Source organism: Spermophilus citellus (genome assembly GCF_964194105.1).
Source record: "Spermophilus citellus genome assembly, chromosome: 1".
In the NCBI taxonomy this organism is placed as follows: domain Eukaryota; kingdom Metazoa; phylum Chordata; class Mammalia; order Rodentia; family Sciuridae; genus Spermophilus; species Spermophilus citellus.
The window spans coordinates 12,525,544-12,548,198 of NC_138182.1; the positions used below are offsets into that span (position 1 = coordinate 12,525,544).

At 37.5% G+C, this 22,655-nt stretch overlaps 1 protein-coding gene across 20 annotated transcripts in view; it reads left to right on the forward strand.

Moving 5' to 3' along the window:
• DOCK9 (dedicator of cytokinesis 9) overlaps positions 1–22,655 on the forward strand; it is a 285,485-nt gene that overhangs the window by 169,482 nt on the left and 93,348 nt on the right. For all 20 annotated transcript variants that reach the window (XR_014021587.1, XR_014021588.1, XM_081290940.1 and 17 more), the window contains exons 10-18: positions 4,533–4,607; positions 5,832–5,972; positions 6,450–6,650; positions 7,039–7,161; positions 11,037–11,119; positions 11,683–11,805; positions 21,628–21,707; positions 21,795–21,982; positions 22,122–22,187. Coding sequence is in view for 18 of the 20 variants with exons in the window: in XM_081290940.1 (XP_081147066.1) it covers positions 4,533–4,607; positions 5,832–5,972; positions 6,450–6,650; positions 7,039–7,161; positions 11,037–11,119; positions 11,683–11,805; positions 21,628–21,707; positions 21,795–21,982; positions 22,122–22,187 (1,080 nt within the window). In the remaining 2 variants the exon portion in view is untranslated. The remainder of the gene's footprint in view (positions 1–4,532; positions 4,608–5,831; positions 5,973–6,449; positions 6,651–7,038; positions 7,162–11,036; positions 11,120–11,682; positions 11,806–21,627; positions 21,708–21,794; positions 21,983–22,121; positions 22,188–22,655) is intronic.

Below are 22,655 nucleotides of genomic sequence, written 5' to 3' on the forward strand. Positions count from 1 at the left end.
TTTCTTTTGGCTGTTCTAGACCTTCCTATGCTTAGAACCATTCAGTTTGTACTAGTTGTGTCAGGCCCAATCTTATGTGACTAACATTTTTTTAAAAAATTAAATAGAATTGAATAGAGAATATAAACTACACTGTCATTAATTATTATAGACACTGTTATCTATTATCTATATGTGCAAAGAGAGAGGGGGGGCGCATGCATTGTAATGTATGATATATTCCTTACTTTGGGTTATGATCAAAGCCTGACAAATGAAGCAGGGTACTGTCTTTATTGTGTGTTTCCCCCTAGCTCCCAGCGGTTTTAAAATATTTTTATTTAAGAAAGTAGTAAAGGGCAGAAGGTAATATTTTTGAAGGGAAATTGAAAGAAGAAAATTAAGGTGTATTGTCATTGACCTAGCTTGCCGCCATCAGGAGTGTAGGAAGAGATATCTGTCACCTGTGCCTTTAATGGCCTGGCATGAGGGGCCCAGGCACCAATTAGAAACCTGTGCTTGGTCCCTCAGAACCCAAAACCTGGATGTTTATCATCTCCCTATGGTGTTCCTGGGATGAAGATCATTTGCATCTGTTGGGAAAGCAGAAGAGTTGACTGATGATGGTCATCCTGTTTTAGGAACAATGGATTCCATGGCTACAGAATCAGAGATTTAAGTGTGTATGGGGTGTGAGGGGCTAGAGAGCAGGAGACACACAGCTGTGCACAGAGGGAGAGTTCAGTCAGGGGATGAAGGGGTAAAAAGGTCAGTATCAAGGAAGGAAAATGCTAGAAAGGGTCAGGAGGAGGCAGGGCCACAGTTAAGTATGATTTCAGAGAAAGCCCTAGATAAGGGAAGAAGGCTAAAGGTGACTGAAGGTGTAATTTAGTGGCAGTGTCTCTCTGGTCAGCTTCTCTTTTCTGCCTCACTCATTCTGTTGCCCCGGCTTTTGTTTTCCATTGTGACTGAGACATAGCCAAACAGGATATGGTTGTCAGGAAGTTGTTTTAATGCAAAAATAACCCATGTCCCACTCTAGAATATTGTGGAGGGGCCTTCTGCATATGGCACGAATGAAATGGACTTAGGTTTTCAGGGGATAATAGAATGTATAGCATCAGTCTTCTAAATATTTACATTACATTTACAAACTGTATGGTTAGTCAATTGGTTTCTTCCCTAGAAAATCAGGGGGTAACATGATCAGTTTGTAAACCCCACCAGTAGTTGTTTAATTTCTCTCTGTTTGCATTCATCTTCAGAAACATATACTGTATTTTGTAAAAAATAGTTTGAAGAAAACCCTCATGCTTGCCCTTATGTTTTCCTGTTTTTGAGTTTTTTTTATACTCAAAAGAACAGTAGCTCACTCTTAATTTAGTCTCCCCTTGTGGTTCTGAAAGAGAGGCAGAGTTTTCTTAATCCAAAATTATTCTTCCTATATCCTTAAATTCTTTTTAAGTGAATGAACTTATGTTTCCAGTTAAATCTTCCACAGTTAAATAAAAGAGAATGGTGTCTCAAACTTGATAGTCTCACTGGGGTTGAGTAAGGGCCATAGTGCCAAACTAGCAGAACTTGTCAGAACCCAGACAGTTTAGCAGACATCTTTTCTGAATTTTTAAATTGTAGTAAATGCTTCCTTCCCTTGGTAATTCCTTCAGCCCCTATTGGGCTTCTTCTCTGTTCAATGCATCATCTTTAGCCTTGGGAGGGATGGAAGGAACATTAAAAGAAGCTGAATTTGCTTTTTATCTAGCCCACAGCAGAACTATGTATGTAAAGTAGATTGAGCTTTTAGTTTATTATTCATCTAAAGCTGTCCCTTCTTTCCCAAGAAGGCATGTTTCTGATGAAGACTATGAATTCATTGGATGTTAGTGGCAACATTAGGATGTTATGTGTCTATTTTGGCTACTAGTTGTTTTGTTGTTGCTGCTGCTGCTGTTTCTTGTAGGTGCCTGCATCCCTACTTGTCCTCTAATTCTATGGAGCCCATAGCAGTTTTTCTTACTTTATTAATTTCTCATCTCCTAAACTAGCACAGTCAACTTGATACAAGGAGCATCTGTCATAAAGGCACCAGGAATTGCATCTGCATTAAGAACCCATTGTTCCATGGTAGCATCTGAGATCATAGTCTTTGCCTTTGTCGAAGAACTCAAGCAGAGGATTCAGAAGTAGAATACACTGGTAGCTTGCAGCACCTAGTACTGATGGTCTTATTAGGAAACATAGTACAATGTAAAGCAAGTTCTTTGGTTCAGTTCAGTAGATTCCCCTTGTGTATGTTCTGGTTCTTTCTGTGTGAAAAATTAGGAAAAGTTATAAGCAAGACGAAGCAATCTCATCTCCTGTATGGAAGGGGCTACACCAGCCCCATGCTGTACCCTGAAAACATGAGCAGGACATTTGTAGGAATGCCCTTGTCCTCCAGAAGCCTTCATGTTCCTTCAGAGAGCCTCAGAATAAACTTTGCTGGGCCAAGAGACTTGAGCCATCTTTTCATTCAACCTTTTTATTTAGAAATGAAAACAATCTAGAGAGTCTCATTAGCTTGCAGGGCTTGGTTAACAACTGAATTAGAACTAGAACCAGTTTCTTAGTATTCTAGTAGCCATTTCATTTGGACATAGAGAGTTAATTAAGTATAGTTATGACAGTTTGGGTCATTGCTAAGGATCTATTAAAGCAATTTTAGAGCTGAGAAAATCAAGATTGATGTTTAATTTCTCAATAGACTTGATTAGAAATATAATAATCAACTTTGCTCAGCTACCAGCAGAGAGGATAGGACATCTTCCCCGCTATAGCTGTCATTGCCCCATTACCAAGTGCTGAGAGGTGACTCAGGAAAGTAATGGATGGGAGAGGACAATCTCTTCTCACTCCACAGAAGTTATTATGGAGATTGAGAGTAATAGAAAGCCATGGCTGCCAAGAATAGGCTATGGATTAGAGGTTCCGAGCCTGATAAAAAGCAAGGTTAGAGATGACTTCTATCATGTGAATCTCTTTGGAAGTCTCATCTGTTTTATCCCACATCTCACATCTCCATAGGTCTGTTTCCCTTAATGGTTTATCTTCTGCCATCCCTTCAGTGTCGGAGCCCCTGGCAGTATCATCCCCGCCCCCCCAGACTTCCTTTCCACCTGCATGCTGATGTCTCTGAGTCTGTAACTCTAGCTTTGTTCTCTGCCTTGTGCTTAAGTCCCATGTCTACTGTATGTTTCCACTTGAAAACCCTGCAGGCATGCTCCATTTTTTTAATCACCTTTTCCACAAACTTGCTCTTTTGCCTGAATTTTCTCTCAGTTTGTGGCATCACCATTCAGCAGGCTACCCAAGGTAAAAACATGGGATTTGTTATAGGCATTGTTGTGTAAGACTAGGAGGCTATTGTGACAATCCAGGAAAGTTCCTGGGGGCCTGCTAGCCCAGACCTACTCAAGTAAGGATTCTAAAATGCAAAAGTCATTATTTTATTCTTGTTAAATTGTCATGGGATATTGCTCCAGACCTACTCAAGTAAGGATTCTAAAATGCAAAAGTCATTATTTTATTCTTGTTAAATTGTCATGGGATATTTTGAATTCTAAATGAAATCCATTTTCTTTAGCAAACAAGTCCCAGATTCATTTCTCTTTCCTTTTCCCCACCATGCCCAACCATTCAGTTATTATGAAGAACTTGACCATTTGTGACTTGTCCCTGTGCACCTGTAGTACCTCCTCTTGGAATGTTCTCCTTTCCTTTCCTGGCCAAATGTGCTTGTCCTTCAGGAGGGGTCTCCTTCTGTGGGAGGTCCTTTCTGACTGCCACTCCTAGTCCAGGTGAGCGCCCACCGTATCTTATGCTTTCTTTTGTCATTCTCACTCCTTTATCTATTGTCTCCCCACTGGTGCTCCTTCTGAGTAGGAACTTTGTTCATTCATGTTTCTGTCCCCAGCATCTGGCACATAGTAAATAGGTGCTCAATGGATATTGAATGAATGAATCTGCATCTTATCCTTCAAAACCTATCATGATTTTCTTCTACCACTCAAAATATATTCCTTCCTTTTCTTCTTTCTCTTTTTGTATCCTCAGTCTTAGACTGGAACCTATTCAATCCTGTCTATTGCCCGGGTTTATTTCCATCCTCATTGTCTGTCCATCTGTCTGTGCAGTCAGCCTGGAATGTCCATGTTTTTCCCCTAGCTATCTAAATTCTGTGCCTTTGTTCAAAACCCATCCCAGAAATCTGCAGCCTTTCTTAACAATTTGATGCTTAATTATTCTCTTGCACTTTCTTTGGATTGCTTTTGACTCCACAGTTGGTTGCTGGCCTCATAAGGTCAGGGTTCACATATGACCTCCACCCCCAGCCCCCCAGCATTTGCATCATATGCCGTTTGCATCTTAGTGTATCTGTTGTTGACATGCAGCTTTCTCTCAGAGGTGGGGTATGGTTGTCTAACAGCCTGAATCTAAATGATGGGGAAGCTTTCAAACACTTTTGGATACTTCTGGATATTGTTTAATTTTTTTTAAATTTATCTTGTTATCAGAGTACCAGAGAAGCAGAAATCAAACTGAAAAGTGAAAGCAGAGTTAAACTTTTTTACTTAGACCCAGATGCCCAGGTAAGAACCATTTTAATATTTAAGATTTAAAACTAAGTGGATGGGGAGGAGAAAATTTTTGATGCTTGTTTGTTTCCTTCATTTATTTGGGTTGGTAAGCAGTGTAACAATGTAGAAAATTTGGAGAAAAGAAGAAAAATTAAAATGACCTGTGTTCTCATCATCATAGCATAATTATTGTGAATGTTTGATATTCAGTAGATTGTTGAATATTGAGATTTAGCTGAAGACATTCTTAAGTCCACAAAGATCATATAATTTGCCTGTTAAGGTAACCATTAGAAAATAGCAAGTATCACTGCAGACACCAGGAGACAGTGGTAACTCCTGAGCAGCCTGACTCAGTCCCAGATACAAACCTGACAGTGCTGTGATGCACATCTGTGTCTTAGTGAAATCCAAACACATGTGGTAAGGACCTTCAGGGCTGCCCGGGATAGTGAGCACCACAGAGAGCTATCCAGAAGGGACAAAGGTTCTGCTCTATTTCAACCTGGGTATTTTCCCTCTTCATTTGTGGTTTTTTGGTTTTTTTTTTTAATAAAACTTCTATTTAACTTGAATAAGTATTTTTCTGTTTCTTCATGAACCTCCTAACCTCCCTCCCACTCCCACCTCCACAATAACTTTGGACAATTTTTGTGTATTGTGATATAATATATATGTAACATAAAATTTACCATTTTTAAGTATATAGTTTAGTGGCATTAAATACATTCTCATTGTTGTGCAACCATGTCTCCATCCATTTCTGGAGTTTCTTCATCTTCCTACACTGAAACACTCTGTCAGATGGTAATTCCCCATTCCTCCTTCTCCCAGGCCCCTGGTAACCTCTGTTCTACTACTTGTGTTTATGAAGTTGTCTATTTTAGGAATCTCATAAGAGTGGAATCATACAGTATTTGTCCTTTGTGTCTTGCTTCTTTCACTTAACACTGTATTTTCAAGGTCCATCCATATTGTCAGAATTTTCTTCATTTTAATGACTGATTAATATTCCCATTTTATTTGTGTGTGGGTGTGTATACACATTTGAAGGTATATATATATATATATATATATATATATATATATTTTTTTTTTTTTTTTTGTAACACTGTTGTTAATAAATGAGTGTATATAACTTTTCCATATTTTTAGGCAGTTTTGTTTGGATACATTTATAATGGATTTTTAAAGTAGGATAATAATGCATTTATATATTTACATTTTCTTTTAAAGAAGCTTGACTTCCCATCAGCTGAACCAGAAGTAAAGCCATTTGAAGAGAAGTTTGGCAAAAGAATTCTTGTCAAGTGCAATGATTTATCTTTCAATCTGCAATGCTGTGTTGCTGAAAATGAAGAAGGACCCACTACAAATGTAATTTTCCTTTTTAAAATTAAAGATCTTTTTAATGTTCAAAGATTTCAGATATGACAGGTTTCCCAGGACAGTGCAGCCTGGATGTGAAGTCCTAGAGGTGCAATGTGCAGATGAGATGCTTTTGGAGGGCTGTGCAGCCTACAGGGACAGGATGTTTGTGACAAAGGATAAGGATGGTAGTATGCTCAGTGCTCAAGCAGGCAGATTTCATCTTAGATGCTTAAGGCAGAGCAACTGTCTGTTTTCTGTGGTGGATACATTAAGTAGCAAAACACAGAAAGTTAAAATAATTGTTTTGTTTCCTAAAGTGTTTTGTAACCTAATTCTCTGACAAAAAACAAGGCTGTTTATCTATAGTAGTAATTTATGGCAACAATCATAAATAGATCTCATAATTTCTTCTTTGACAGCAGTGTTCTTTTTCTCCCACCGTTTGAACCTCAATGATTATCTGGATTGTTCTGTTTTGTTCAGGTAGAGCCTTTTTTTGTTACCCTGTCCCTGTTTGACATAAAGTACAACAGAAAGATTTCTGCTGATTTCCACGTGGACCTGAATCATTGCTCAGTGCGGCAGATGCTGGTTCCCACATCCCCACCTCTGATGAATGGCAGCCAGAGTCCACCTGCCTTTCAGGACGTCCTTCATGCAGCTGCCATGCAGTATCCAAAGCAGGTGGGGAACAAGGGCCCAGCACTCATATGCTCAGAATTATTTTGCACATGATATACAAAAACATTGAAAATGCCAAAGTGAAACCTTGTAATGCACAAATGAGGTAGCTTGGACTGTTAATTATATGGATAGAATATGTAATTAGACAGCAAAAGCAAATGGAGGGAGAAGTGGTTTTAGTTTCTCATTTCTTTTTCTGAGCTTTTTTATAGCTGCCTCCCCTGTCATACAGACGTTTTGAACAGATGATCACCTACTGATTATCACCTGGACACTGATGCCCCCTACAACTTGTACCGTTTCACTGTGCTTTGCTGCTTTAATGGTCATGATATTGTTTAATGCAGCTGTGAATTCTACTTACTGAGGAAAACTGTTTTTTTCCTAGGGGATATTTTCAGTCACATGCCCTCATCCAGACATATTTCTTGTGGCCAGAATTGAAAAAGTCCTTCAGGGGAGCATCACACATTGTGCTGAGCCATATATGAAAAGTTCAGACTCTTCTAAGGTATGAATGACTTTCATGTTTTATGAAGATAAAAAGCAATCTGAGAAAAGGACTTTATTTCAAAAAATATTAGATTTTTAAGGTCTTTTTTTATATTCTTTTTTTATTATTATTAGTTGTTCAAAACATTACATAGCTCTTGACATATCATATTTCATACATTTGATTCAAGTGGGTTATGAACTCCCATTTTTACCCTGTATACAGATTGCAGAATCACATCAGTTACACATCCACATTTTTACATACTGCCATACTAGTGACTGTTGTATTCTGTTACCTTTCCTATCTTCTACTATCCCCCTTCCCCTCCCCTCCCCTCCCATCTTCTCTCTCTACCCCATCTACTGTAATCAAAATATTAGATTTTTAATAAAACAAAAGGTAAGCCATACTTATAGTCTAAAACATGTAGAATACTGCATATATTTATTCTCTAACTTTATGTGTTCCTTTTTTTTTTACTTTTTATTTTTTGGTGGTAGGGATTGAACCCAGGGCCTCATACATACTAAACTCGCACTTTGCGACTGATTATAACCCCAACCCTATGTGTCCAATTTTTAATGCTAGTAGTTCAGCATGTAAATAAAATACTTTGTTTGACTAGTCTATTCTTATGTCCTAAAGTAGTTCACAAAGGAAGTGCCAGCTTGATTGTAAACTTTCTATCATTAGAAGGTACTTGTATTATAGCCAAACAGAGTTCATTCCATTTGTTGATATGTCTTTGTATAATAGCCAAACAGAGTTCATTCCACTTGTTGATATGTCTTGTGGGTTCTGGAATTGTACTAGTCCACTTATACTTGAATGAGACTGGAGTTTGGAGATGGCCTTGGCTCAGATGGTCTGGCCAGTGGTGCCAGTGGTTCAGGTTCACTTGTTTTTTGTTAGAGGCTCAAGGTCATTGTGACAGAAGTGATAGGACCTTAGGGAAACATCAAAGATATATATATATATTTGTTGTATTTTCAAAGAGATGTTTGTTACTTGGGAAGTGCCTATGAATGGACATCCACAGCATTGTTAAATGTTAGAAACCATCTTATATAAGATCTCCTTTCATTCTTCAGAAAACTAAGGCCTGCAAAGCTGTGGTTACCTGTTTAATGTCCCACAGCTATAGTGGCTAACGTGTTCCTATCACTTTGTAGCACATTGTGCCACCAGGTTAAAATAAGCTGTTGAGTATTGCTGCCCTTACTAGTTTTACAATACTTTTAGTTACTTTATTTTTTGAAATGATGCCTCACCATGTTGTCCAGGCTCACCTTGAACTAATGATCCTCCTGCCTCAGTCTCCTGCGTGGCTGGGGTTATGGGCACGTGCCTCTGTTCCCAGCTCTATTTTTTGATGCTGTAAGTAGTCATCTGAGAGAGAGCCTAGATACACTGACAAGGACTGGTCTGCAATAAGAATGAACACACTAGGGAGTCCAGCTGAGGTTTACCGAGTTGATTCAGTTCTTCTGTTCATCACTGTGGCCATCATACATCACATGTGTCCACCGAGATGCAGGATGGTCATTAAAGAATAGGCTCCAAGTGTCAGAAGACCTGGGTGGGTGCAGAATGCCTAACTATCCTGCATACTTTGGTCAGATCACCTCTTTAGCACCCAGATATCCCATCTGTGGGTGCAGGATGATGTTACTATTTGCCCCTGCCTTCCTCTCAGGGACTGGGTAAGGATCAAAAAGATAATGTATGAGCCATTGCTGTAGACACCATGAATCACAGAAAGCATGCAAGGCATCGTGATTTATAATGGCCCCAGTCAACTAAAAGCCCATTTACCAGGCTCATTGCTTCAAACATTAAGCCTTTTTGGCTGGTAAAAGCTGAGTAAAGTTTGGTCCCTGGAGAGAAGCCATTTTATTTTTTTTAAAAACAAGGCTGTTAAACCTTGGATAAGAACCTCTTTCAGCTCTTCTATGTTTTGAATAATAATCAATGAAGGCTCAGTTAAGATCTACTTTCCAACTGTGGTTGCAGTATACTTGCAAAGCCCATACACATCAGCCTTGTTACTACTGCTTGCCACGTGCACAATTTGAAATTTGGCATGTTGGTGAAAAATTGAGTATCACTGGGCTAAACCTTACTCTGCACACTCCCCAATGTCCATTGAGCATCTGTTGAAGTCTGCTTTTTCATTACTTATGCCATGTAAAGCCCGTCTAGGGATTCATTTCCTACCTTAAATTAAAGCAGAAATTAAGACTCAGCCATCTCACATCAGCATAGAAGTTTTGGTGGGGATGATACAGTGAGAAGGTTATTTTCTTCTATCAAATTTGTCTCTTCCTGTTTTTCATCTAGATGGTCTAGAATGTCACTTAGTATAAACTTTTGTTTATATGAAAAGTCTTTGTAGTATCTACCGTTTAAAAAAGATAGGAGTAGGGGGAAAGCCAAAGCGGCAAAATCTTATTTTTCACTCTTTCATATGTTTTGTTTTTTTTTTTTAATCTTTGCACCCTTGGTTAGTTTGAATGAGTTTGAATGAGATGGAGTTTGGAGATGGCCTTATTTGCTTCAGGGAAGAGTGAAATTTATCAAAGCTTTATTCTAGCTTTAAATTTTATGCAAACACTGTTTTACTATATAAATGTAAATATATGTTACTATTAGAATCTAAAAATCTTGAATCTTAAAATGTTTAAGTAAAACTGACTCTCCAGGAATGTTAGACTTTTTTTTTTATCCATGGACTGCATATGCTCACTAACTAACTGGACTTAAGTCCAGTTCACTCAAGCAGGCAGTTCTTCCTATAGCATGATTGTGGGAGGATCATTAAGTTTTATAACTGGAACGGATCATGAAAGTATCATGCAAGCCCTTTATTTTTCAGGTGAGCTCAGACAGGTTTAATGGCCTGTGGAGACATACAGCTGGGTTCAGGGTGACTTAACTCTATTGTTCTATTACTAAGCATTCTAACAAGTGATTCTCACACCTGATGGTGCACACAGGTCACTGCAGGTTTCTTCAGGATGAGGTTCTAATCCAGGATGGTTGGGGCAGGACCTGAGATTGCATTTCTAACAATGACACTGACTCTGCAGTTTGACATACCTACTTTGGTTCATAGATGCTAGAGTACATTTCCTAAAATTGGTTTGACTTTGATGTCCTCAGTAATGTTAAGGACTCTTTTAACTCACCACCCTATCTGAATCAATCAAACATCTCATTTATAGACCTGCCGTATATATGACATGAATGTCTTTGGCGAAAATCAAATATGCCTGTTGTGTACTCAAGGGTTAATCAGTCAATTCACAACAAACCAAAATCGATCATTAGTTAGTAAAAGTAGCAGTTATTTAAATGTAGGAAGCAAAAACACAGCAATTGAAAACCATTGCCTAAGTCTGTACCTAATAATGTCTTACTAATAAGTAACCCCTAAATTGTGAGAATCTGCTCCAACTGGTGGACATTAGGATCTGAGAAAGTTTAGTGTGTTTGTTGATGTTCTCCTTTAATTCTGGTAATGCAGTATATTTCAGCATGAATCCAAATATTTTAGTAGTTATTAATAACTCATGGGACTTATAAAGTAGCCCTTAGTTAAAAATACAAATGAAAGTCTGTGAAATAACATGTTTGTTGCCAAAGACCAAAGACATGCATTTTGGAAACAGTAATCATTCAACATTGTTTGAAAATCATAGAGTATATTAAAAAAAGAAGTCTGTGCTGAGTGTGGGTAAGCCATATTCATTCCTACAGGATGTGCTTTTCCATGCATCTGATGCTACAGAGAGAGCTGATTTAAGGAATGTGTGATGATGGCTCTTTAGATCGTAATTCTCCTGTCAGTAGGATTCAGCATCTCATGGCTTTATTCTGATGTCTTCAAGGTTGCCCAGAAGGTGCTCAAGAATGCCAAGCAGGCATGCCAAAGACTAGGACAGTATAGAATGCCATTTGCTTGGGCAGCAAGGTAAGGAGAACAACTTTTATAACATAAATAGATAGACAGGTAGATAAATAGATAGACCTATTTGGTTTGTTATCCAAGTCAAAGAGGATCTGAATGTGTAAAGCTGAGAGTAAGCAAGCCTAAGTCTGAAAAATCATGTAGCAGACTTACACAGAAGAAAGGTGTTGGACAAAGCATAGCCATCTAGCACTGAAAGGGTGCGCAGGAGGTCAGCTCAAGAGGGATTCCAGGTCCCTGCCACATGCTTCCAGCTAGGAGTAGGAGGCAGCTGGGGGCAGTTGGAGAGGACTGCAGTGGCCTCTGCCTGTGGTCTTTACTTCTTATGCATTTGAATGTGTGTGCTGTTTCCTATGCACAATCCTGTCTGCTGGAACTGTTTTCTGTGTAAATTGAATTAGTTACATTCATCCTCATTAGTATTTTCCATATTTTTAGATAATGAGGTTTCTGTTGACCACAGCCAATGGAATAGTTATTAGGCTTTGCAGAGGACCAGAGTTAAATGATGAATTTATTTTGATGGTTTGGAAACCCAGTTTAGGAATCTTGTTTTGCTATTTCAGGACATTGTTTAAAGATGCATCTGGAAACCTTGATAAAAATGCCAGATTTTCTGCAGTCTACAGGCAAGACAGTAATAAGCTATCGAATGATGACATGCTCAAGTTACTTGCAGACTTTCGGAAGTGAGTTTCAATTCTTACTTGTTTCCACGCCTGAGAAACAGAGGTTGCATGGTGTGGGGAGAGAGATGGGAACAGTCACATAAATTGCTCACCTCAGACTTCAGAGGGAATGGGGAGTGGGCACAGAACATCTCCCCAAGTCCTTCAGAAGGAAGAAAAGATTGGGAACCAGCAGAGTAACCTGGTTAATTTTAATTCTGTATGGGATGTTTGGGGTGGTGCTGAGAGGGACAGGTTAGGGGGTAGAGTTGTGCCTAAAAAAGGAATCTGTTGAGGGGCTCTATCAAGAGTTGAGAAGGGGCACAGCAAAGCCCTCGAAAGAGGAAATAGGAAGAAGAGAGATAATTCAAGTGACATCAGAAAGACACAATTACTGGGTTTGATTTCCTGATTGGGTGTTAGGGTGGAAGGAGCCGGAGAGAGGTGGGTAGTCTGAGATAAACAATCCCTAGGTTTCTGATTTTTGAGATGAATTGATACATGGTACCATTAAGGGATGGGGAATTGGGGGAAAGATAACAACTTACATAGTATTTACTTTTTTGCACGAATTATTCTAAATGCTCTTTTAATAATAATGAGAGTATCATTTTCCTTATAGAACTTCTATAACAATAATGCTGTGAACTGCATGACTTCAAGAAACAGATATTTATTCATAGTGCTGAGGGCTTACAGCCTGAAATCAAGATGTTGGCAGGGCCACACCCTCAAAAGTCTTTAGAGGAAGATCCTTCCTTGTCCCTTCTAGCTTCTGGTGGCCTCTGGCATTCTTTGGCTCATGGCCAAATGCCCTCCAGTCTCTGCTTCTGTCTTCATGTAACTGTGTTCCTATCTCTGGATTTCCTTCTTAGGAGGAATACTAGCCACATTGGAGCAGGCTAACTAGAGAGACCTTGTGTTAACAGATTACATCTGCAAAGACCCTGTTTCCTTATATGGCCACATTCATTCAGGGATTAGGAATTTGCCAGATCTTTTTGGAGGATATATTTCAATCTATAACAGTGATTCATGAAGAGATTAAGCGGTATTATTACCACATCACACAGCTGGTAGTAGGTGGAAGTCAGTGTGCCTGAGGGGCGTGTTCTCTCTCTCTCTCTCTCTCTCTCTCTCTCTCTCTCTCTTTTTTTTTTTTTTTTTTTTTTTTTGCAGTACTTGGGATTGAACTGAGGGATGCTCTGCCGCTGAGCTACATCCCCAGGCCTTTTTTTTTTAATCGATTTTATTTTTTAAATACATGACAGTGGAATACATTACAATTCTTATTACACATATAGAGCACAATTTTTCATATCTCTGTATATAAAGTATGTTCACACCAATTCATGTCTTCATGCATGTACTTGTCCATCACATTCCACCATCATTGCTAACCCCCTGCCCCCTCCCTTCCCCTCCCACCCCTCTGCCCTATCTAGAGTTCATTTATTCCTCCCATGCTTCCCCTCCCTGCCCCACTATGAGTCAGTCTCCTTATATCAGAGAAAACATTCAGCATTTGTTTTGGGGGGGATTAACATTATCTTTTCCAATGCCATCCATTTACCTGCAAAAGCCATGATTTTATTCTCTTTTATTGCTGAATAATATTCCATTGTGAATATATGCCACATTTTTTTAATCATTCATCTACTGAAAGGCATCTAGATTGGTTCCATAGTTTAGCTATTGTGAATTGTGCTGCTATAAACATTGATGTGGCTATGTCCCTGTAGAATGCTGTTTTTAAGTCCTTTTGGGTATAGACCGAGGAGAGGGATAGCTGGGTCAAATGGTGGTTTTATTCCCAGTTTTCCAAGGAATCTCCATACTGCTTTCCATATTGGCTGCACCAATTTGCAGTCCCACCAGCAGTGTATGAGTGTACCTTTTCCCCATATCCTCGCCAACACTGCCATTCTGACTGGAGTAAGATGATATCTTAGAGTAGTTTTGATTTGTATTTCTCTAATTGCTAGAGATGATGTACATTTTTCCATATATTTGTTGATTGATTGTATACCCAGGCCTTTTTTTTATTTTGAGACAATATCTTGCTAAGTTGCTGACATCAGCCTCAAATTTGTAATCCTCTTGCTTCAGCCTCTCAAGTAGCTAAGATTACAGGTGTGCACCACTGCATCTGACATGAGGGTCTGTATTTTTAACCTGTGCTCTTTTGTAGCTCCATCCTAATAAGTTCACTTCTGAACCTGTGAAACTGATTTCTTTTCTGGGGAGATTGATTTTAGAGTTGTTCTAGCTGAACTCTCAGAATAACAATGAAATAAAATGAAAGTAATGGCCCAGAGTGTGTACTCATAGGTAAATAATAGCCATAGATAAATAATAATGACTCTCATATTTTTATTTGAAAATAAAATATCAAAATACCAATATTATCAGTTTGCCTGAAAATCAAGAATGGCTGTTTAGTTTTCTGTAACTTCAGTTAAACTTTTTTCTTCTCTTTCTTCAGTGGAAGAATAGAAGAGACATAGATATTAGAAAGAGGCTCAGTAAGTTCCAAAACCATAGAGATGTACTATTAATGAGAATTTAAGCACACCCATGTCAGCAGGTGGCTTCAGCCTTCCATGATGTGCAGTCTCTGTCAAAGAATTCAAAAGGTAGAAATCTTAGATGGATCCAGGTAGGTCTCTTTGAAACTGATGAAGGATTCTTAAAGTCCTTTGATTATGTGATTCTACAGTTTTTGATTGCCTTTCTGTTTATTTGGGACTTTAATGAGAAATAAAACCTCAGTTTGCTATCACTAAGGTAGTTATCTCTGCTGTATCTATAAGGTTTGCCAGTTCAGCAGTACAGTACACACCCATTGGGTTGCTTCTAAATGAACCTTTACCCCCACATTTAGGTCACTGAAGCAGGGGTCCATAAGGAGGTAGGTAAAGAATGAAGACTGCTAGGTTAGCCTCCCAGGATTCCTGGGCCACAGGGTGGCCCTTGCTGCTGTCACCATTCAACAACAGTGTGCCCTGGTAAGGACATAAGGCTTAGAGAGTGCTTCTAGATTTCTATGAATCTGCTACCATTCTTAGAAGATGAAATGAAAGAACAGCACTTTATTTTTATACTTAAAAGATGTTCTTTCATTTATAAACATATATTATACATGATCATCATTGAAATTTGGGGAAATGCAAAAGAGTAAGAGGAGGAGAAATGGTTTACTCCTAATTTTACCTTTCACAGAGGACCATGCTGAATTTTTTAAAAATATTTATTTTTAGTTGTAGATGGACACAATACCTTTATTTTATTTATTTATTTTTATGTGGTCCTGAGGATCAAACCCAGTGCCTCCCACATGGTAGGCAACTGCTCTACTGCTGAGCTACAGCCCCAGCCCCAGCCCCCATGCTGAACTTTGAAGGAGTATTTTCTTTATATGTACTTTATGGAGTTATAGTCATGCTAGACACATATATTTATATAGTTTTAAGCATATGTTTTTCTCTGTAATAACAAGCATTTCCTGAAGGTTAATAAATTTTTATAAATATAATTTTAATGCCTATTAATGAATATTATAATAACCTATTGAGCAGGTGAACCATAGACTAGATCTTTACCTCAATTTTTGATAGAATATTTCTGATTTTTCAGGTTTATAAACATGAACCACAGTTAGCATCTTTAAAAAAAAGTATCATAATGATCATGGGAAATGTATTATATATACCTTATTGTCATATAGTAATTATTGTCATTTTGGGTTTTTTTTTTTTTACTTTTTTCTGGAAGTTTTTAACCTTCCTTATAAATAATAAATTAATTTTTTGAAAAGCTAGTTACTTATAGTTAAATAGATCACAGTATCTTATCTCACTAGATTTTATGAAAATCTTTTTTCTTTTTTAAAAAGATTTTTAGTTGTGGATGGACATACTGCCTTTATTTTATTCATTTATTTTTATGTGATGCTGAAGATCGAACCCAGCACCTCACACATTCTAGGCAAGCACTCTACCTCTGAGCTACAACCCTAGACCCTCATGCAACTCTTAATAAACATGATGTAGGTCTACATGAATTCACTTAAGAAGGTAAACATAATTGATTAAGAAGAAGAAATTGTACCTATATGTCCTTATTTTTTAGAAGAAAATATATATTTTTGTATACAAATAGAGAAATGAACAGGCAAACAGCTAGGAAAGATGAACAAGCATAAAAATAGTCATATAGGATATATACCAAAATTTTAGCATTGTTCTTTTTCTTTCCACTTTATTTCTTTGTGGGAAATATCTCATGTCAGTAGCTTGAGTACCAGCTTAAATCCAAGCTATTGTTTCTGCTCCTGTGATTTAATAATATAAATGAGAAAAAATTCTTAAACTGCCCCAATTTTTACAGAATTGCTGCCAACGTTCCTAAGCCTTTCTTCCCTTTTCCCTTGTAGTAATTACTCCTGGATATGTTCTGAATTAGTAACAAAATAGTTCTATCAGACAGATAGTAAAGCTGACATATGTGCCCTGAAAATATTTGTATCTAGAAGAAAGACTTGGGGTTTTAAATTTTACATTTTTATTTGATCCTGGTGCTCTTTAACTTCTGTTGGAAATCCAAAGGCATAAGTATTAAAATGGAGTATTTTCGTTAAAATGTAGACCTTTTTAAATGCTACTACCTCAGGTCGTTTAGGTAAGAATGTGACTAGGGTTTTTAGGTGTCTGTATTCAGACATTTATTTTCTTTGCATCCCCATTTTACATTCTCACCTCTGCTTCACTCTGTTGACACTGTACTGAAGCTAGGTAGGACTACTTGATTTTCTCAAACCTACTGTGGACCTTGACTTTACCATACTCTTCCTCTGTCCAAATTGTGTCCCCATCGTTTCCCATTGGTAGCACACAGATTACAAACACAGCATGCATGTCCCTCATCAATCTGTTTTTCTTTGAGAGAACTCTCCTCATTTTTCAGTACTCAGTCCACAGCTCATATCCTTTTGAGGAGACCTGGAGCAAGTTTCTTGGCTTCTTTGCCCAAGTCTTGTCTTCTTTTTAAGGGTGGGTCATAATAACCTTGCCACCTAGAGCAGTGGTGAAGATGAATAAAAGGCCATGTTAGAGTGGTGTTTCTCTGCTGGTCTCATCTCCTTTGTTGCTTCTAAGTAGAGCTGGACACTAAACCTTCTGGTAGAGATTTGTACATGCTGAATGAGAGTAATTATCCTCCTTTGTCATAAGTAGTTGACAATCTCAAGAGGTTTTGGCCTTTTGAGGACTGGAAGTATATCTCACTTGTACTCTGCTCATAGTACTGAGTATAGTGTCCATTGTAAAACATCTTGAGCACTTGATAAATGCTTATTGGATTTTCTCATAGATATAACTTTATAAATGATTTTTGTTTAAACAAAAACATGTCATTTCTTTCAATCATATGTTTCTTTTTATTTTTTTATGTTTTTCTAACTTTATTAAACCTTACTAGTATATACAAATAAACAGACATCTAAAAAGCTTAGTCTCATTCTTACTTAGAACAAACACTCAGACAACAGTGAAAAAATTTTATTTTTATAAGAGTTAAGAAATCACGAAGATGTTTCCAGGCACTATCATCATTGATGGCTTCTTATCCTTTTTTTCTGGGACTCCAGATAATATTTGGCCCCTACAGCTACCACAAAAGCAGCAAATCCCCATTTGAGTCCTGTGAGTAATGCACCAACAAAGGAAACATTGTGTGCAAAGCCAAACATTTGTCTCCAAGCTTCACTGCAGTCCCCTGGACCCCTGCGCCCTTTTGCAGCCAGCTTCTCCTGGAATGTTGATATAATGTGAAACTTCGAATGTTGTCTTTTCTATCCCCCATGGTCTATAATTGGAAGTTCCAGTTTTCCATGAATATATTCAGGTACACATTCCATGTCCAAGGGGCCATTATGCTTTTTTAAGATGATTCTTTTAAAATGCTTTTGAATTAATGCTTTTGAATACATATGATCACATGAACTTTTTCTATATTTGAAGTGAATCTTAAGTTTGGTGGAGATCAGCCTCCACTGAAGGGGGTGGCTCCTGCTCAGGAAAAGTGCTGGTATACTTTCCCTGACAGCAGTCTGACCTCTCCAGACACTCAAAATATTCAACCTTCCAGCCAGAGCAACCAGAAATAGAAGGGTTTTGTTGTTGTTGTTGTTGTTGTTGTTTTTGTTTTATGATACCACAGCTTTTAGGGATTATTTCCTTTTACAAAATGCTATTAGATTAAATTCACCATCAACAAGCATGCCTGTGTAGCCAATTAACCATTGTAATGGAACAATCCAGAAAGTAGAAAAGAGAGGTCCAAGCTGCAGAAATACATAGGGAAGGACCCTAAGTCCAGGGACACAGGATGACTGCTAGTTTGTGATTCTATTCCCCTTCCCTCTGTGAAAATTGTTGAGTCAGCAGGAATGTTCTTGCTGTTGGAAGAAAGAGCTTTTCCTAAGAAAAAGGTTGATCCTAGCACCTAAGTCTATACACAGACAGGAGCAGTTTCCAGGTGCCAGATATCTTAAGTACATCTATATCACACATTTACTTGATTGATTCAGTTTTAAAATGGGTATTCATGTTCAAGCATTATTTTGTAAATTTTTACATAAAATATAGACTTTTTAGCACTAAAAACAATAAAAACATCTGATTCCAGTAATGAGAGAATTCACCACATGTGGCACACACACATTCACAGCACCACTTGGAAATACATAAAAAAATGGCAGCAGAGATTTTGATTTTTAGTAAGCCAGGTTCAACAACACCCATAAACTTTTGAAATAGGTTTAAGATCATGTTTTTAAAAACTTAAAGCTGGTAAACAGCTTTCACAAAGCCTTGTGGTATAGACTGAGCTCAGATCTGTGCTTGGAAACATTTGGAAATACTGCCCGCGTAGAAGCAGCACTGCAAGTAAAAGATCTCAGCAGAGAGGAAACAGTAAGAAATAGATGTATTTTGGTATGAAGTACATAATATGTTGTAGAAATATTTCCAGTGAAGATTGTTTAAATTTGTCTGCTTAGAAGTCTAGCTCTCTCAAAAATTTAAATGTGGATGATATTGGAGTGATTTTTTTAAAATAAAGAAGATGCCTAATCATTCTTAGATGGAAATAACAAGGAGCAAGTGAAAAAACACTACTCTTGGATACTTAGTTTTAAAACTGTTGTTTATAATAAATGGAATATTTTGGGCTGGGGCTGTAGCTCAATGGTAGAGTGCTTGCCTCATATGTGTGAGGCACTGGGTTTGATCCTCAGCACCACATAAAAATAAAGATGTTGTATACATATACAACTAAAAAAAATTTAAAAAAATAAATGGAATATTTCTAACTCAGGGAAGCAGACACAATGTCATAGGTTTTTATAAGATTTTGTGGATTGCAGTGTTTTCTGGGATGTTGCAATGCTAAATTGCTCAAATAAAGAGGTGGAGTGGGGCAAAATGTGCCAGGAAAATTTACACCTGCATAAAATCCCATGCATCTGAGGGTCAATTCCATTGTGGTAATACATAGCGCTTGGGATGTAGTTGGGAGCTCTCAGGAAGTGACTGTAGAGGAAACACTAACCCTTCTCCTGCTGGAAAAGACAGACAATGTGTTTGTGTGAAACATCTCTCAGAGTGGCCATAGAGGCAAAATGCAGGGAGATGTTGCACTGTACCTGGAGATCTCTTAGCTAGAACTCTTTTTAACCAAAGAAAGAATTTATTGACTTATGAGAAATTATTGACTTCCCTTCCTGATTATTGTATCTCTTGGGATTTCAGTGAATTGCACATTTAAACTCATGTGCAAATATAAGACAAGTGGAAATGAGAGACCTTCAGAGAAAGAAATTCTGCATCTTAGCACCAGGAAGGGTTGGGCTGAGAAGGAACGAGTCAACATGGCCTCTGGTTGTAAGAAAGCAAGAATTTCAAATTTTTATAGGTCCTAATTCAGATAAATAAGATTCCAAGATATACTGAGAATTTTCATGTGAGACTGCTTAATGGACAGCAGTAATGTCAGAGGATTCTTTAAAAATAAGAAGTAGGAACTTTTAAAAAATGGGATCAAAACCAAATGCTGAGTCTGTTGGCCACTAAGCTCTTACGTTCCTTGGCAACACTCTGAAAGAAATTGTTAAACAGGTGGCTTATGAAGAGCCATGTGGTGGCATTCTGTCTTCTAGGAATAGGTCATGTCATATTGAGCTAGTTTTCCTACCTCCCTCATTTCTTTCCTATTTTAAAGGTTGCTAAGCTGGTGAAGTAGAGAAATGCAAGGCCCTGGCAGAATGAATTTATCATGTTTATATCCTTTGAACAAATCAGAAAAGTGTTACACTTGTGAGTAGGCGTTGTTCAGTTGCTGGAATAATCAGACACCAGGAAGGGTGTTTAACAGACTAGTGTTCATCTGGAAAGGGGCCTCTGGAGATTTGAGAAGGAGCCTATTCTTAGCAATATTCTGTGCAGTATCTTCATCAATAATGTTTATGAGGATATAATGTACTGATTAAATGTCTTCATTACTTAAAGCTCTTAGGAATATCTAATACATTAGATCTTAGACTCTGGATTCAGATCAATTAGAAATGGCTCAAATGTAAAAAGATGAAATTTCATTAGGTAAAATAAAGTCCTATTCTGAAGTCCAAAATCATAATTGTATAAATACAGGGCACAGAGATGAGCATGATAATAAAGCATGTGAAAACAGATGTTGGGATTTTAGGTGATTTATAATTTAATGTGGGTCACTAGGGTGATGTGGTTATCAAAAGTAATGACATTGGGGCTGCATTAGTAAATGAGTTATTGCTCAAACCAGACAATTGCTCTACTCCAGCTGGTCAGACCACACAGCTCCTAATCTGTGAAGTTCTGCACCATGATTTAATAGCATGTTCTTCAGGGAGAGAAGTGGCATTAAAAGAAGGCACTGAAGTGCTAAGAATGGAGGACTTGAGAATGTGGGGCTCTAGGTGGTTGACAGATAGAGGGACAGAACCAGCCCCCTTGAGGAACAGATGCTTGGGGAAAGTAAATTTCACTATACTAAGAGGAAGAGCAGCCTGCCATGGGAATGGCTGTATGAAAAGTTTCCTTGCCACTGGGAAGGGTTGGAGAGCAGCAGTCCTTGTCAGGAATATCAGAGGAAATGCCTGTATTGGATTGAGTCAGATCAAAGACAAACAACTGTTTCATTGAGTAGTGTCTACTTTCTACCCAGCATTTTTTTAGCCATTGGGGCCTGATGATTTCTAATTCTGAATATTGATGGTTCTAAATAAGTGTTCTAAATAATACTTTCTGTTTTGTTGGTGTTCTTTATCTAGACCCATGCTGTTCAACACCATAGCTTATGACACATTTGGTTGTTGAGCACTTGAAATATAGATAGTCTGAACTGAGAAGCACACACCTGGTTTTGAAGACTTTGCACATTATTATACTGATTATATACTGAAATTGTAATATTTTGGATCTGTCAGATTAAATAAAATATAGTATTAAAATTAATTTTACCAAAGGTTGGGGATGTGGCTCAGTGGTAGACCACTTGCTTAGCATACCCAAGGACCTGGATCCGACCCCCATACTGCAAAATAATAATAATAATAATAATAATAATAATAATAATAATAATAATTTGCTGGTTTCTTTTTACAGTTTCTTCATGTGGCTACTAGAAAATATAACTGCTTTTGTGGCTTGCTTCATAAATGCACTTCTCTTGGAAGTGCTGCTCTCGAATTTAGGTTTCATAGTTAGTAAGTTATAAGTGTTTGATGTGCTCTTCTTTTGTTTGTAGACCTGAGAAGATGGCAAAACTCCCAGTGATTTTAGGCAATCTAGACATTACAATTGATAATGTTTCCTCGGATTTCCCTAGTAAGTATAAGTTCTATATAGTAAACAGACAAGTTTTTTGTTTGATTGGTTTTTACTTTAGTTGAATTGTTCTGAATATCTTTTCAGATTATGTGAATTCATCATACATACCCATGAAGCAATTTGAAGCCTGTACTAAAACTCCAATCACATTTGAAGTAGAGGAATTTGTGCCCTGCATACCAAAACACACTCAGCCTTACACTGTCTACAACAATCATCTTTATGTTTATCCTAAATACTTGAAATATGATAGTCAAAAGTCTTTTGCCAAGGTGAGTGCGAAGATTGCAGTTTCATTCTTGATATCAAACTCTTCTTTAGGATTTGGCTTCCCTTGTACTTTTATATTTACGTATTCTAACTTTTTGTTGTTATTTTTTGTTATTTTCTTTTCTTTTAATATTGCCACAGGCCAGAAATATTGCTATTTGCATTGAATTCAAAGATTCAGATGAGGAAGACTCTCAGCCTCTAAAGGTTTGATTTTTTTATGCATAGTCACCTGCATATTCTGATTTTTCCATTTTAAAAGTGCATTTGCATGCTGTTGTATAACTAAACAAATTTAGCAATTTTAATTGACATAAATCAAAAATATATGGTGTTACATCATATAACTACATATGCTGAACCTTGTAGAATATGGAATACACACATGCTTGCTCCTAATTGACTGTTTTGTTATTCTCTTTAGGGATGAAATTTCTTATATGTATGTTGTTTATGCTGTAGGACACCACTTTCTTAACAATTCAGTAAATCCATATTGTGTACATGTCATGAGGCAGGCATTATACGGGTATTAAGAATTATGATATTAGTAATATTGATATGGAATTAATAATCAACAAATGATTTTAATTAAATGCATATCATGGGACAGCAGTACAATAGTAGTGGATTTTAGATAACATTTATTGAATACTGTTTGTACTTAGGCACTGC